Source organism: Pan paniscus, chromosome 7 (assembly GCF_029289425.2).
Source record: "Pan paniscus chromosome 7, NHGRI_mPanPan1-v2.0_pri, whole genome shotgun sequence".
Lineage (NCBI taxonomy): Eukaryota > Metazoa > Chordata > Mammalia > Primates > Hominidae > Pan > Pan paniscus.
Genome location: NC_073256.2, coordinates 85,413,387 through 85,431,469, shown reverse-complemented (window position 1 = coordinate 85,431,469; position 18,083 = coordinate 85,413,387). Strand labels below are relative to the sequence as shown.

The 18,083-nt window shown below is 39.5% G+C and overlaps 1 protein-coding gene across 2 annotated transcripts in view; it reads left to right on the top strand.

The window, feature by feature from the left end:
- Positions 1-18,083, top strand: part of SLCO5A1 (solute carrier organic anion transporter family member 5A1) — a 160,863-nt gene that overhangs the window by 133,051 nt on the left and 9,729 nt on the right. For both annotated transcript variants that reach the window (XM_055116643.3, XM_003831340.7), the window contains one exon: positions 17,816-17,975. In XM_055116643.3, coding sequence (XP_054972618.1) covers positions 17,816-17,975 — 160 coding nt within the window. The remainder of the gene's footprint in view (positions 1-17,815; positions 17,976-18,083) is intronic.

Genomic DNA, 18,083 nt, shown 5'->3' with positions numbered 1-18,083 from the left:
CTGTTGAATTCTTTATTTTGGCTGTCATCTTTATTTTTTTGAAACAGGGTCTTGCTCTGTCATTCAGGCTGGAGTGCCGTGGCACGATCATGGTTCACTGCAATCTCTGCCTCCTGGTCTGAAGTGATCCTCCCACCTCATCCACTGCAGGTGTCCACCACTACACTGGGATAATTTTTTGTAGAGATGCGGTCACTCTATGTTGCCCAGGCTGGTCTTGAACTTCTGAGCTCAAGCAGTCTGCCCACCTTGGCCTCCTAAAGTGCTGGGATTACAGGCGTGAGCCACCTCACCCAGCCTATCATATTTTTAATTGCAAAATTCTTGCTGGATTTCAGAATGTCCCTTGTTTCTAACCATCTTGCTTTATGAGTGGAATATTTTCTCTTACTTTTCCAACATTATTTAGATTTCCTTTTCTTTCCTAATTTGTCTCTGTGTCCTATGAGTGCCTAACTTTCTGTTTATTTTGCCGTCTTGATTGTGTTAGCAGCTCTGCTCAAATTTCTGGTGATCCTTAGCTTGCTCATGGTATTGAAGAATGAGAACTTAAAAAGCTGAGCAGTTGCTGTGTGTGTGTGTGAGGGTAGGTCTTGTCATCTGGTGGGTCTCGCTGTGGGAGGTGGATACAACTGGAGTTTTCATCAGGGTGCTGCAGTGTCAGAACCCAAGGGCTTACCTCTGAGGTGCTTCAGTTCCTCAAGAGATGGATGCTCCTTTCTCTCCTGCTAGGGCCCTGCTGGGGAGGACTACAGGCTTGTAAGCCTTGCTGCTGGCATCCTAGAGCTGAGAGTTGGGGGAACGGGCCTGGGTCCTCACTGTTCATTTTGCAGGCTTTTACCTAACTTCCCTGTCATCATTCTAGCATCTCACCGAACTTCTCCTTTATGTGTGGTGCTCTTATGCCAGAGCCTTTGGTGCATTTTCTCCAGAAAACAGGGAGTATGAGGGAAGGAGCAGTTATCTAAGTAGAGAAGGGATGGGAATTTGCTTAAAATTGTGTCGTAGATGGACTATATCTTTCTTGTGTTACTGTCCTCAAGGTCTAAGGGCCTCTTCTTTCTCTTGCTACTTGCCTTGATCATGTCCATATGTTTTCCTAAGTTCTCATTCACGCTTTCTGTTTTACTGAATCTTCCTCTTTCCCTGAACTCCATCCTCCTGCTTCACATTGGACTGCTTGCTCCGTTGACATAACTTACATCCTGGGACCTCCTTTCAGAAGTTTCATCAGTTGTATCCACTAGTTTTTGTTTGTTTATTTATTTGGTAACTCCTCATTTTGCCAGAAAAAAACCTCAGATAACTTCCGTGGAAAGGGTACATGGGAAGAAAGTATTTCTGAGCCTGTGAGCATATTAAAGCATCTTTGTTCTTTCACATTGAAGTGATAGTTTAAGCAGGCATAGAATTCTAGGTTAAAAAATTATCAGCCCCATTAAAAAGTGGGCAAAGGACATGAGAAGATACTTTTCAAAAGAAGACATACACACAGCCAACAAGCATATGAAAAAATGCTCAACATCACTAGTCATTAGAGAAATGCAAATCAAATCCACAGTGACATGCCATCTCACATCAGTCAGAATGGCTATTACTAAAAAGTAATAAAATAACAGATGCTGTCAAGGTTGTGGAGAAGAGGAAATGCTTATACACTGCTGGTGGGAGTGTAAATTAGTTTAGCCATTGTAGAAAGCACTTTGATGGTTTCTCGAAGAACTTAAAACAGAATTACCATTCAACCCAGCAATCCCATTACTGGTTATATATCCAAAGGAATATGAATAATTCTACCATAAAGACACATGCACACATATGTTCATTGCAGTATTATTCACAATAGCAAACACATGGAATCAATCTAAATGGCCATCAATAAGAGACTACATAAAGAAAATGTGGTATATACACACCATGAAATACTATGCAGCCATAAAAAAGAATGAGACCGTTCCCTTTGCAGCAACATGGATGGAGCTGGTGGCCATTATCCTAAGCAAACTAACACAGGAACAGAAAACCAAATACCGCATGTTCCCACTTAGAAGCTAAACACTGAGTACACATGGACACAAAGAGGGGAACAACAGACACTGGGGTCAACACTGGAGGGTGGGAAGAGGGAGAGGTTGGAAAAACTGCCCATTGAGTACTGTGCTGATTACCTGAGTGATGAAATGATCTGTCCACTAAACCCGCTTAACACATAATTTACCTGTATAATAAACTTGCACATGTACTCCTGAACCTAAAATAAGTTTAAAAAAATTGAAACAAACAAACAAACAAGTAAAAATAAAAAAAATTATCTTTCTGGGGACTTGGAAACCATTGCTTTATTTGTCATCTAGCATGTTCTGTTGCTGATAAGAAACGTAATTTCAGCCTTAGTTCTCATTTCTCTGTGGCTAACTTTATTTGGAAGTTTTCAGAATACTGTTTTTCAAGGTGTTGTGAAATTTCATAAGGAATGATTTACCCTCAGATTTTGTCATGGATGGAGCCTTCTTATAATCCTAATGCCACCTTCTCAGAGAGGCTTTCCATCTCTGCCCAATCTAGGGGAGCCCGCTGTCCCCCCACTCTTGATTACATTATTTCTCCTTAGTTTCCTCATGGCACTTAACATTATCTGAAATTATCTCATTTAATGATTTGCTTTGCTTTTGTCCCCTCTGTCTAAAATATGAGCTCTTTGGGCACTGTTCGTAGAGCTGTGTGTGTGTGTGTATATATATATATATATATATAATTTTTTTTTGGAAACAGAATCTCGCTCTGTCGCCCAGGCAGGAGTGCAGTGGCACAATCTCGGCTCACTGCAACCTCCACCTCCCGGGTTCAAGCGATTCTCCTGCCTCAGCCTCCCGAGTAGCTGGGATTACAGGCATGAGCCACCATGCCTGGCCCAGCTATCTATATAACAGTTGCATCCTCACCATCTAAAACATGTATGATATTTGTTGTGTGAATGAATGAATGAATGAGTGCCTCGGCACAGGGCTTTGTTCATTCATTGTACTAGGCACTTTCTGACCCTTTTAATGCAACATATGTCTTTTTTTTTTAAACTCATTTTCTCTTTTCCCTGTGTTCTCTAGTACTGTTGTTAGTCAGATGTTGGAACGTATGGACTGGTTGCCTGTGTGTTTAATTTATTCTCTCATATTGCATGCTTTTGTCTTTTGCTATGAGAGATTTTTTTAAGCCTTGTTTTCTATCTTTATGTACATTTTTTTTTTGAGGATTTTTTTCTTTGCTGGATTCTGAGTGTTCCCTTTTCATAGCATTCTGGTGTTGTTTTATGGAGTAATGTCTTCTCAGATCTCTCTGCACATATAATTAGGATCTTTTTTTTAACTTTGTTTTTATGCCTTGCATTTTATCATTTTGTTTTAAAGAATCAGTTTTTCTGTTTGTTTATTCTGGGCTTTGCAAGTGACAATACTCAGCCTAACATATCTCAGATCGTGTCTTTTCTCTCCCTCTACCTCAAATACAAGAATGAGGGGATTTTATTCAGAGTTCTCAACATCTAGAGTAGAAGTTTAGCTTTTTAAATTTCTTCCAGGTTCCTTAGAGAAGCACTTCCTAATGAATTTCTGGGCCGTAAATTGGAGATGGGAGGCAACGGACAAATGAGAATGGAAGGGTTCACTGATACAATTTGTCTTCCTTAGATCTCCAGGGAGGCCCACAGTTTTTTCTCCACATCTCACTTTTGCCTTCTGTCACATCTGCTCACTTTGAGCTCAGAACCCATGGAGATTCGATCGGGCAGGCTGGCTCCTCTTTCTCCAAGGCGGCCTCTGCCTGTCTCATATAAACCCATGCCTATCTACTTGCCATTTTGTGGAGTTTGGTGTCATGCTTTCCTTTTAACCCTACTCTGCTTTTATTTCAAGTGTGTTCTCAGAAGGGAACGGAAAGCACAGTCCACGTCTTACCTGCTTTTAAACAGCAAGTTTCTTCAAGACTCTTAAAGCCCCTGCTTAACACCACACCTACCCCATCCATCCTGAATCAACTGCGGCTGGGCTTGCCCAGCACTGCTGGGAAAAAATTATATAATGTGCTGATTGGCTCCATTACAAATTTATGAGTTCCAATCTTAGCAGGACCTCATATTTGCTGAGCAATCCATTTACTTCATCCCAGTCAGCTTTCTTTCTCATGCCCATGATGGTGGCTCTGTTTTTATTTTTAAACCCATTTTTCAAGTCCTTTATCATACCCTGGTCTTGTTTTTCTTAGCAGACAACCTAGTAGCCCATATTAGTTACAGGTGAAGTTATGAAGAATGAACTTTCTGAACTTCTTTCTTCCATCCCCTCAAACTCATCTGTGTAACACAGTATTGTTTTCAAAGGCAAGTACTGGCTCCATCATTTCCTAACTGTGTGACCTTGCAAAAAAATTACATACCATTGTTGAGTCTTGGGTTTCTCATATATAAAATTGGTGATAATGTCAATCTCTCCTGGTTACAAGCATAATTAAAGTTCATCTCTCCTGGTTACCAGCATAATTACTTATACATTTGGTTGAAAACATTAAAATAGTGCGGAAGGGTTAAAAAAGAAAGAGAGAAGTCAATGTCTCCTTTTCTCATCCTCAACCTTTCTTTTTTTTTATTTTTTATTTTTGAGACGGAATCTCGCTCTGTCATCCAGGCTAAAGTGCAGTGGCACAATCTCGGCTCACTGCAACCTCTGCCCCTTGGGTTCAAGCAATTATCCCTGCCTCAGCCTCCTGAGTAGCTGAGATTACAGGTCCCGCCAACATGCCCGGCTAATTTTCGTATTTTTTAGTAGAGATGGGGTTTTACCATGTTGGCCAGGCTGGTCTTGAACTCCTGACCTTACGTGATCCGCCTGCCTCTGCCTCCCAAAGTGCTGGGATTACAGATGTGAGCCACCACGCCTGGCAACCTTTAGTTTAAATCATGTGAATATTTTAAACAAACATTTGTAGTTTTGATAATGAGGATGATACAGGGAAGTTTCTCATATTTCCTAGCACAGAATCTAGCACTTTGTATATGCTGAAAAAAGTTAGTTTCTTATCTCTACTCCCTTCCTTTCTGGATCATGCAGAGCAATTCCATTTTCTTCTTTAACAGATGAATGAATGTCTGGCACCTATCTCTGCTCAGGGATGTTACTCATATAGTGAGGCTGCAACTCTTATGAACTCGATGGAAATTTACATCTTTATTATCTAATCCATGAATTACAGTACACCTTTTCTCACTTAGTTGTATTCAATCTAGAACAAGTAACCTGATTAAGAGTGCTGGAAGCTGCTGCAAGGACCCAATTGTTTTAGTATTTGCAGTCTGACTTTAAAGGAAGTTTATAAATTGTAGCAAAGGAATAACTCAGTTTCCATGGAGAATTTTTCTGGTTTCTCAAGTCCTAGGAATACAGTCTAGAATGACTTAATGAAAACACTACTGGGTGGTGCAGCTGTATAGGCGTGCCACTTTTAGAGTAGCAGATACCTTTGCTTGAACAAAAATGGAATCCTTTCTCCAAGCAGGGTGTGAGCTACATTTCAGCTTTGCTCCCTTGGCTGGGTGCCCTTGTGCAGTGTACAACCTGCTCAACAGTATGTGGCTGGCCTGCCTAGTAAAAACTGTTTCTTGTTCTGCATGATTTTAAGACTTGCATGTGGCTTTTTTCCCTTTCAAGTCAATAAAGAGAAAGATGAAGGGAGTGGCAGTGAAGAGAGGAGTCTTTGTAAGGTACATGTTTGGTTCAGTGTGATTGGCACTTACACATGTCTTGTGCTTACAACATCCCTCTACTGTTTATATTATTATCTATGTTTTAGTTAAAGAACCTGAGGCTTAGAAATTAAGTGATTTATCCAAACTCATCAGTTAATAAGGAGTGGAGCTGAATCAGATCTAGATGATTTATGTCAGAGTTTGCATTCTTTCTGAACACCTCACTGAGGTGCTGTTTTAAATTGTGTATTTCATGCACGTACGCACCTGCATGCACACACAACCTTCTTGCTGAATGAGCTATTGGGGATGTATCTACTTCTCAATACTGCATGGCTTTCTGATATTTCAAAGCAGCTGAGTTACAGACATCGTGCTACATGCTGTGCATGCCTACAGCATTTGCTCTGTGGCTCTCACATCAGCCAGTCTAGATTTTCACCTGAGCCTTGCCACATACTGGTTGTCTGGGTATGGGCAAATTATTTGACTTTTCTGGGCTTGGTTTCTACATCTTTAAGGTGAGACTACAGATAGTATCTATCTAGTCGGATTGATGTGAGGATTGAGTAAGATACTTGGCCAATTCTTTAACCTTTCTGTGCCTCAATTTCTTCAACATTAAGATGTGATCAATTATAGTACTTATCTCTTAGGATTATAGGGAGGATAAAATGGGATAAAATTCATAAATTGTAAGCAATTGATAAATAACTATTTAATGATTTTTTCTCCTTATTAATGAGGATAAAGTCTCAGAGAGGTTAAATAACTTGCTTGAAGTCAAACAGGTAGAAAATGGCTGAGCTAGGGTTTGAAATTAGGTTTCTTTGATTCTGGATGCAATGCTGCAATACTTTTGATTATTACACTATTTTGACAGAAGAAAAAAATACAAAGAAGAAAGCATGCTATATAAGCCAGTTCCATTCATTAAAGTTTATGTGAAGGGCTTCAGGTTTACCGGCATGGTGAAAAGACTTAATGACTGACCCATCTTTGATTAGTATCAAGTACTCATGAGTCACCTAAGTGCCTGAGATGGGGTTGGGATGTTTTAGGAGAATGAGCTTTTCCTGTGAAGCCAAAATGGAATCACAGTCTTTTTGTAGAATGAACCTGATGTGTTATTAGTGGTTTTCTTAGAAAATTCAGATTTGATAGCCAAGATATGGAAGCAACTTAAATGTCCATAGACAGGTGAATGAACAAAGAAAATGTGGTATGTTCATGCATCACATAACAATGTTTCAGTCAATGATGGACATATACAATGGTCATCCTGTAAGATTGTAATGGAGCTGAAAAATTCCTATTGCCTAATGATATTGTAGTCATAAGGTTGAAGTGCAATGCGTTGGTCATGAGTTTGGAGTGATGCTGGTGTAAAGAAACCTACTGTGCTGGCAGTCCTTCAATAGTACAGCATATCTAGTTGTGTAGAGTACATAGAACTTGATAATAAGCACCTGTGTTATTGGTTTATGCATTTACTATACTATACTTTTAATCATTATTTTAATGCATACTCTTTCTACGTATTAAAAAAGTCAACTGGGAAACAGCCTCTGGCAGGTCCTTCAGGAGGTATTCCGAAAGAAGGCATTGTTATCTTAGGAGATGACAGCTCCATGCATGTTATGGTCCGTGAAGATCTTGAGACAAGATATGGGGGTGGGAGACAGTGATACTGATGATCCTGACCCTGTGTAGGTGTAGGCTAATGTGTGTGTTTGTGTCATAGTTTTTAAGAAAAAGTTTAAAACGGCAAAAAAAGAAAACAGTTTATAGAATAAGGATATGAAGAAAAAATACTTTTGCACCACAGTTCAATGTGTGCTTTAAGCTAAGTGCTATTACAAAAGAGTCAAAAAGCTAAAAAATAATTACAAAGTGTATAAAGTAAAAAAATTATAGTAAGCTAAGGTTAATTTATTATTGAAGAAAGAATTGTGGTTTTTAATGGATTTAGCGTAGCCTAAGTATACAGTGCTTATGAAGACTACAGCACTGCACAGTCATGTCCTAGGCCTTCACATTCACTCACCACTCACTCACTCATTCACTCACCCAGAGCAAATTCCAGTCCTGCAGGCTCCATTCATGATAAATGCCCTATACAGGTGTATCATTTTTTATTTTTTATACTTTTTTATTTTTTGAGATGGAGTCTCACTCTGTTGCCCATGCTGGAGTGCAGTGGCACGATCTTGGCTCACTGCAAGCTCCGCCTCCTGGGTTCATGCCATTCTCCTGCCTCAGCCTCCCAAGTAGCTGAGATTACAGGCGCCCGCCACCACACCTAGCTAATTTTCTTGTATTTTTAGCAGAGACGGGGTTTCACTGTGTTAGCCAGGATGGTCTTGATCTCCTGACCTCGTGATCTGCCCACCTCGGCCTCCCAAAGTGCTGGGATTACAGGCGTGAGCCACCGCGTCCAGCCTTATACTTTATTTTTATTGTACTTTTCCTATGTTTAGACACACAACTCCTTGCCATTGTGTTGTAATTGCCTATGGTATTCAGTACACAAATATGCTGTACAGGTTTGTAGCCCAGGAGCAATAGTCTATACTGTATAGCCTAGGAGTATAGTAGGCTAGACCACTTAGGTTTGTGTAAGTGCATTCTATGACATTTGTACAGTGATGAAACCACCTGATGATGCATTTCTCAGAATGCGTCCCTGTCATTAAGTGACACATGACTATATACATACAATGGAACACTATTCAGCCTTAAAAAAGAAGGAAATTCTGCAATATGCAACAACATAGATGAACCTTGAGGACATCATGCTGAGTGAAAAAAGCTGGTCACAGATTTCACTTACATGAGGTATCTAAAAGAGTCAAGTTCATAGACTCAAAGAGCTAGAATGGTGGTCATCAAGGCTGGGGCGATTGGGAAATGGGTTGTTACTAATCAGGAGCCATATAGTTTTAATCAAGCAAGATGAATAAGCTCTAGGGATCTGGTGTTCAACATCATGTCTAGAGTCAACAATACTGTATTGTACACTTAAAACTTTGTTAAGAAGGTAGATTTCATGTTAGGTATTCTAACCACCGTAAAATAAAACAGAAACTTCAGACTTAAAAATCTGATGAGTTTTCATTTTGAAAGATCGTGAGAGCTCTAGCAAAATCCTGGCCCATTTCCAACTCACATAATTACATTCCCAGCACTCACAATTTTCCTCCCGTTTTAATTAAGAAATGTGTTTTGCTTCCTCTCTGTGGCTGCCAGACTGTACTTCATACAGGTGTGTCCTAATCACCTTGGACCCGAAAGAGCTGGCATTGACCATGAAAACTTTGGTTAAGTGATGCTTTACATAAATCCATTGTGTAATGTGAGTTATTGCCCCTCACTCTGCCTTTTCTTCAAATAATTTTTTAAATGGGGTTAAGTCTGATGTCTGTATAAAGACTTTTTAACCAGTGCTATGTGCTGATAAATCACTTAGTACTTACTTACTGTCTATGACTATCTTTCATTTATCAATTGCCATCTTTTTGAACTTAAAGCAAAATCTGTTATATTATCTGGGTTTGTGACTTAAGCTACTGAGCTGAAACTTCTCCAGGGGTGATTCTTGAGCTACCAAATGACCAGGAAGAGTTTTCTCAGTTTTCTGCTCTTGGCCGAGACTGTTGGACAGGATGATTCACTCAGTTCCACCCAGCTCCGAAATATTTCCCTAAAGTATCTTCTCTGAATATAGCTTTATTGCCCCATCGTATTCAGACTATAGAAATTAAATAAATACAGTCTGTTAATTCAGACCTTTGCCACATGCACAACTCAGCTTCCTCTTCACCACACTTGATTTTACCATAGGACAACATGGTGTCTTTAGATAGTTGACCAGCCCTCCCAGTTGACTGGCATTTCTGGCCATGTCATTCCTAAATCCTCCAATTATATCATTCAAACCATTCATCTCCTTGCCTGTGTCTCATGGGTAGCTTAATCTACTTAAGAGTTTTTTCTCCATTGTTTAAATATTTTAGCACCATTCCACAAAGGCCCGCGGCGGGTGTTGACGCGATGTGATTTCTGCCCAGTGCTCTGAATGTCAAATTGAAGAAATTCAATGAAGCGCAGGTAAATGGTGGGAGTAACTATGACTCTCTTAAGGTAGCCAAATGCCTCGTCATCTAATTAGTGACGCGCATGAATGGATGAACGAGATTCCCACTGTCCCTACCTACTATCCAGCGAAACCACAGCCAAGGGAATGGGCTTGGCGGAATCAGCGGGGAAAGAAGACCCTGTTGAGCTTGACTCTAGTCTGGCATGGTGAAGAGACATGAGAGGTGTAGAATAAGTGGGAGGCCCCTGGTGCCCCCCCGTACCCGCAAAGGGGCGGGGCAGGGTCCGCCGGCCTTGCTGAAATAAAAGAGGATACAAACAAATGGAAGAACATTCCATGCTCATGAGTAGGAAGAATCAATATTGTGAAAATGGCCATACTGCCCAAGGTAATTTATAGATTCAATGCCATCCCCATCAAGCTACCAATGACTTTCTTCACAGAATTGGAAAAAACTACTTTAAAGTTCATATAGAACCAAAAAAGAGCCCGCATCACCAAGTCAATCCTAAGCCAAAAGAACAAAGCTGGAGGCATCACACTACCTGACTTCAAACTATACTACAAGCCTACAGTAACCAAAACAGCATGGTACTGGTACCAAAACAGAGATATAGATCAATGGAACAGAACAGAGCCCTCGGAAATAACACCGCATATCTACAACTATCTGATCTTTGACAAACCTGACAAAAACAAGCAATGGGGAAAGGATTTCCTATTTAATAAATGGTGCTGGGAAAACTGGCTAGCCATATGTAGAAAGCTGAAACTGGATCCCTTCCTTACACCTTATACAAAAATTAATTCAAGATGGATTAAAGACTTATATGTTAGACCTAAAACCATAAAAACCCCAGAGGAAAACCTAGGCATTACCATTCAGGACATAGGCATGGGCAAGGACTTCATGTCTAAAACACCAAAAGCAATGGCAACAAAAGCCAAAATTGACAAATGGGATCTAATTAAACTAAAGAGCTTCTGCACAGCAAAAGAAACTACCATCAGAGTGAACAGGCAACCTACAAAATGGGAGAAAATTTTCACAACCTACTCATCTGACAAAGGGCTAATATCCAGAATCTACAATGAACTCAAACAAATTTACAAGAAAAAAACAAACAACTCCATCAAAAAGTGGGCAAAGGATATGAACAGACACTTCTCAAAAGAAGACATTTATGCAGCCAAAAGACACACGAATAAATGCTCATCATCACTGGCCATCAGAGAAATGCAAATCAAAACCACAATGAGATACCATCTCACACCAGTTAGAAGGGCAATCATTAAAAAGTCAGGAAACAACAGGTGCTGGAGAGGATGTGGAGAAATAGGAACACTTTTACACTGTTGGTGGGACTGTAAACTAGTTCAACCATTGTGGAAGTCAGTGTGGCAATTCCTTAGGGACCTAGAACTAGAAATACCATTTGACCCAGCCATCCCATTACTGGGTATATACCCAAAGGACTATAAATCATGCTGTTATAAAGACACATGCACACGTATGTTTATTGCGGGACTATTCACAATAGCAAAGACTTGGAACCAACCCAAATGTCTGGCAATGATAGACTGGATTAAGAAAATGTGGCACATATACACCATGGAATACTGTACAGCCATAAAAAACGATGAGTTCATGTCCTTTGTAGGGACATGGATGAAACTGGAAATCATCATTCTCAGCAAACTATCGCAAGGACAAAAAACCAAACACTGCATGTTCTCACTCATAGATGGGAATTGAACAATGAGAACACATGGCACAGGAAGGGGAACATCACACTCTGGGGCCTGTTGTGGGGTGGGGGGAGGGGGGAGGGATAGCATTGGGAGATATACCTAATGCTAAATGACGAGTTAATGGGTGCAGCACACCAGCATGGCACATGTATACATATGTAACTAACCTGCACATTGTGCACATGTACCCTAAAACTTTAAGTATAATAATAATAAAAAAAAATTTTAGCACCATTCAAAATCATTTATTGTAGATATTACTAATTTTAACGGAAGTTTCTGAGAATTAGAGGGGAAAGAAGTTTGCTTAAAAGAGCATAGACATACATGTTTTTGGATTATCCTAGCTCCTTCTATTTATAGTCTTAGAGTTCATTTCTAGATGTAAATATATGAGTTCATCTTTTTTTTGGCTCTATTTGGAGACACAAACAATGTTTGTTTTACTTCGTTTTAGGAGTATCAGGGGGATAAAAAGTATAAGCAAATTTTCTTTCTGCCAAGTTTGAAATTTTGTAACCAAGATCTAAACAAATCAACATGAAGTCTGTAAGGTATCGTGTTTTAAGATATATACCCTTACAACATGATAAGTTTTTATTTCAAAAATGCCTATGAGTATCATTAAACTTAGGACCAAGTTTACCTTTCTATACCCTTATATTAACATATGTTATGTTATATTATGATTATGTATATGTTAAAATTATATATATGTTAAAATATGTTATATTAACATATTAACATAACAATATAATGTAATGTTAGGAGGAGACAAAATAGAATTTAAAACTTTACATACAATCTTGGTAGCAATATGTTATTAATGTTAATCTATACGTACATTGAGAAAAGACCAGAACAAAATATACTAAAAGCATTAAAAGTGGATATCTCTGGGTGTTAGCACTATGCATGAGTTTAATTTTTTTGTCTTTGTGTATTTTAAAATATTTCTACAATGAGTATGTATTACTTTAATAATAAATAAAGATATTTTGAAAAGCCATATAAGTGACACATTATTTTATTTGAAATGATTTTGGACTTAAAGAGATAGTTTGTACACATTGTGGGTTATTACATGTAAGTTTCAAGTTATACCTGATTCAAATTTGTTGTCTACAAAGCTGAAGGGAACTTTAATGATAAAAATAACAATTAGACGCAGTAATCACAATTTCCTTGAATATAGTCCTCTTCTAAACCTATGCTAGCACATATGCTATGACATACTGCGCTTTGTTGATTAGTCTTACTCTCCTTCGTGTAGTCAGGAGGGGTATTTAATAGCCATAGACGAAAAGATGTGGCCCAAGGTCACATAGCTACTAAATGGCAGGCCTGAAACTAGATCTCCATCTAGTTCTTTTCCCACCATTCTCTGTAGGAGTAAATTTAAAAACTATTTTATCCTTTTTGAAAGGAAAAATGTCATGGTAGCCTTTTGCACTCCTCACGTTTGTGATTGTGTTACTGCTATTCATTCATGCTTCTGTTAAGTGCGGAAAGATAGCACATCAATATCTTAGCGCGTGTTATGTCCCAGGCACAATGCTGGACGCTGGCCATACATTCACCCGCCTAATCCCCCACAATGACCGTGTGATACTGACATTTTGATATCTGTTTACAAATATAAAATCTGAAATTCACAGCACTTGTGAATTGTGGATATGAAATTGAACCCAGCTCTTTCCGACTCACACTCAGGAACACTGAAAGCAGAGTGCGAGAAAAACTGCATTAGAGCTTTCTCCAGGAAGAAGAAAGTGAAATAAGCCACCCAGAAGACCTGTGCTAGAGGAGTAAAACTAGGGACAGTTACACAAAGCTTCCCTGCCAGTGTTGGGGTTTACAGATGCACACTGTGGTGAAAGATAAAATTGGGTTTAAATCCATTTCTGACCCTTACTAGCTGTGTGACTTTGGCAGTGCCTATCCTCTCAAATCTTCAATTTCTTCGTCTGAAAGATGGAAGCGTGGCAATAATAATGACAATTCTCATGGGGAATGCATGAGACAACTTTTGCTGAGATCTCAGGGTGCAATACATGGAACAAAAATAGGGTTCTGCTGATGTTAGTTTTAAATGATAATGATGATTATGATGATGATAATAATATTTATAAACCTGAAGTTGCTTAGCTCTGTATAGCCAAAGAAGGGTTCTCATATGAAGCCAAAAATTTAAGTGGCATTGAAAAGAAACATTCTCATTGAAGTCTTCTTGAAGACTGAGATAAATTGATGAAGATTAAGAAATTATGAGAAAGATACTGTTCTAGTTTATTAGTATATTTTGCTAAAGAGGTTTTCTCTCTCTCTCTCTCTTTTTTTTTTTTGCTGTGTGAAGCATGTTCTTTTAGTCCACGTGGCATGAGCATAGTATGTATGGATTTCTACTTGTCACATCTTTTAATAGAGAGGAACTCAAAAGGAGGCAGAAGTCCCTTAAAAAAGTTAGGGGACTTCTCCTTGATTTATAGAGACCAGTAGAAGTATGTAGTAGAAGTATGTTTAGATGGGGAAGTTGAAGTGTTCTTTAGATCTTGGGGTAGGGTGATGGGACACAATTGCTGTGGTGTGAATGTGATTTTTGAGGGCCACTGTGTTCTTACATACTTAGCTGTAATGACCCTATAGCAGAAAGTGTTTGAATTATGTTTAACAATCATCTGTCTTGCTGTTATATATTACTTTACATAAGCATCGATCCCTGAGTGATTGATTTAACAAAGATTGGATAACAAAGTTGTTGTTTTTACTTGTTTTCTCTTTTGCTGTCTCCCCAGGGCTGGTTTTCTTGAGGCCTCAATGATTGTGGGGCTTGCCATGATACCTCTTATAGTTTCCCATTCTTTAAAGTTAGCAAATTTGCCAGATAATCTCAGAGATCCCTCCATCTCTCTAGCTCTGTAATTCCATGATTTTTATAGTAAGATGAAATGTGTGACTCTCAGGCTTACATTGTGGACCACCCAGGTATTGCTATCGAGGCCCCGTGCCTCACTCAAAATTAACACTTACATTGATTCTTGAGTTAACACGATCCTCTTATCTGGAGGACTACCTTCAGTAAGAAGCCCTTGTGCATTTTATATCTTGCCGGAAATGCTTTTTGTTTGTTGGGAAGGTGCTGCACAGTCCTTTTGCACAAGGATGAGGGCAGCCTTCAGTAAGTAGTCCTTGTGCATTTTGTGCTCTCATGATGGGTTCACTTCAGGCTAATGAGAGATTGCTTAGTGTTACTCAGGTTTAAACATTTGTGCTATTATTAGAATCCAGTATGTTTTCTGGAGAGTGAATGACAATCAGACAGGACATGATTATTCTTAAAAATGATTTTCAGCGCAGTGTAAAGGATGAACCACGTCAGCAGCTTTTTGTGTGTGTACCATGATCACCTTCTCTCCTAATAACTTTTTCATGAATGCCCACTTCCTTTCATTGCTATTTATATTTGTTGCATGTATTGATTTTCTTAGTGCCTTTCATTTCATAGCATTTATTTGTATCAGACACCATGATCTCATAAGAAAAGCAAACATACCCCAGGGTGACCTGGGTCTGTGCTCGTTTCCTAAACTCAGGAAAGCTTTTTGCCTCCTGGAACAGTGTGAAAGTTGGTCTAGAACAGAGTGTCTCATCCTCAGCACTATTGACATTTGGGCCAGATAATTCCTTATTATGGGAGGTGGTGGGGGCCTTCCTGTGCACTGTAGTGATGCAGGCAAAACCTCAAAATTGGGTCTCAGCTAGGAGGAGTTCTTGGCTTTGCGCAGGAAAGAATTCAAGAGCAAGCTGGCAGTGAAAGAAAACAAGTTTATTAGAGCAGCAGTGTACAGCAAAATGGCTCCTTCATAGAGCATAGGTGGAGTGGCCCAGAGAAGCACTTGTGGATTGCTGGCTGGCTATATTTATACCCACTATTAATTATATACAAAATAAGGGGCAGGTTATTCACAAACTTTCTGGAAAAGGGGCAGAGAGTTCCCGGAACCATATAAGGTAACTTTTGGGCCATTTGCCATGGCATCATTTATAAACTGCCATGGTGGTGGTGGGAGTGTCTTATGCAAATGTATTATAATTAGCATATAATTAGCAAAGTAACCAGAGGTCGCTTTGGTTGCCATCTTGGTTCTCCTGGTTTTGGCCAGTTTCTTTGCTACATCCTGTTTTGATCAGCAGGGTTGTGACCAGGGCTCAGAAAGCAGGTCCCGCTGATCTTCTACCTCAGTAGGAACTACTGGCCCGTTAGATGCCAGTAGCACCCCCTCAGCTGTGAGAACTAAAATTGTCTCCTGATGTTGCCAAAGGTCCCCTGGGGGGGCAAAATTGACCCAGTGGAGACCCATTAGTCTAGAATAATTTTTTTTAGGTATATACAAACTTTAAGATGATATGACACTAGGAGTTTGTGAATGTAATGATTATTAGAGTCTTGTGATACTTTTTTTCTATGCAGCGACATGAATGAAAAACAGAATTTATTTGCCTTTTGCATTGTTAGGAGGATTTCTTGATAAGACTTTAATATTGTTTTGAATTTGTTTCCCCCATTACAATTTAAGGACTCATTATCAAAGTTTGAAAGAGGCCACAGGAGAAAAACCTTTGAACAAACACCAATTAACACTCATGGTTGGGATGGGCTATGCTGCTGTATAAGTGGTACTAGCATAGTCATTAAAGATAAGTCTTGGCCAGGCATGGTTGCTCACGCTTGTAATCCTAGCACTTTGGGAGGCCAAGGGGGAGTGGATCACGAGGTTAGGAGTTCGAGACCAGCCTGGCCAACATGGTGAAACCCCATCTCTACTGAAAATACAAAAATTAGCCGGGCGTGGTGGCAGGCGCCTGTAATCCCAGCTACTTGGGAGGCTGAGGCAGGCGAATTGCTTGAACCTGGGAGGTGGAGGGTGCAGCGAGTGGAGATCACGCCACTGCACTCCAGCCTGGGCGACAGAGTGAGACTCCTTCTCAAAAAAAAAAAAAAAAAGATAAGTCTTGGTGGTGAGGGAGGGAGTTGAGGGGCGAGAAATTACCTATTGAGTGCAATGTACATCAGTCAGGTGACGGGTTCACTAAAAGCCCAAACTTCGCTACTACACAATATATCCACATGACAAAATTGTACTTTCACCCCCTCTAAATCTATTTTAAAAAAGATAAGACCTGGTACGTAACAGACATTCCAAAATGTTTGTTAAATGGGTAGATAATGGAAAAATGGATGGTTGGATGAAGGATCCGCTATTGCTAACTCATCTAGTCTTGGGAACAACATTTCATCAGTGATACACAAAACTGATGGTCACAAAAGCAAAAGCGGTCATGGGGTACGAGCAGTACAGAGCCCCTTTCCTTCTCCTGTGGATCCCCCAGGTGCTCCTCTGCTCTTCCACCGCTGTTTGTTTACACTCCTCTCCCCAGGCCTATATCCTTACCTGCCTTTCCTTCCCTCTATATTTGTTGCCTGAATTTATTTTCTTCAAGCTTTTCATATGGTATCATTTCTTTGTATCAGACACCATGATCTCAAGAAAAGAAACCCATCGTATTTGATTGTGGATCCACACCTGGGCAATCCTGAGTGAAGAACTGCTTAATCTTTATTCTCTGGTTGTTTAAATCAAACTAGCAATGTGATTCCTAATCATCTTTGAAAATACTTCATTTTGATTGTCTAGAGCCCCAATGCCTTTCTTTGATAATTTATTCTAGAATACAAGTTTTTGGTCGAAGGAACGTATATTAATAACTGGGATAGATGGATTTTAACTGTGATCATGTGCTCACAGTGATGTTATTGATTCAATACTAAAAAGTATTTCCTCCATTTTATAAAGAAATTGAGGTACAGATTTGTTAAGATGTAGAGCCTGGTGCCTACAGTAAGTGAGTAGTTATATTAGGGTTGGAATTGCAGAGCCCAGATGTTGAGACCAGGTTCATAGCACCAAGAGGGAGGGTGAAATTGATGTGGGGCAGTAATTTGATAAAAAGCATTGAATCTGTAGTACCAGTAAGTTGAAACATTTTTCTTTATGTTTTGTTTTAAAGTCACAAAAATAATTGTTGAGGATGACTACTTCGGGTATCATGGCTTTGATTCAATGGGAAGAATATTTTCTGTAAAATGGACAAATTATTAATTTCAAGACCTTTCCTATGAGTTTTATTTTGGTAAGTGTTGCTCATGATCTGCTTCTCTTCTCTCTTAGACCTTCTCTCACCATGCCCCATAGGAATCTGACAGGAAGCTGCAACGTTAATTGTGGTTGTAAAATACACGAGTATGAGCCAGTCTGTGGATCAGATGGAATTACATACTTTAACCCTTGTCTGGCTGGCTGTGTTAATAGTGGTAATCTTAGCACTGGGGTGAGTATATTTCACAAGTTCCTCTTCTGTTAGTCCAACATCCTGTGACAAGGATGTGATGAAATTCATATGCAGCTACAATGACTTCAGTCTTTCTTTTCAAGAGGC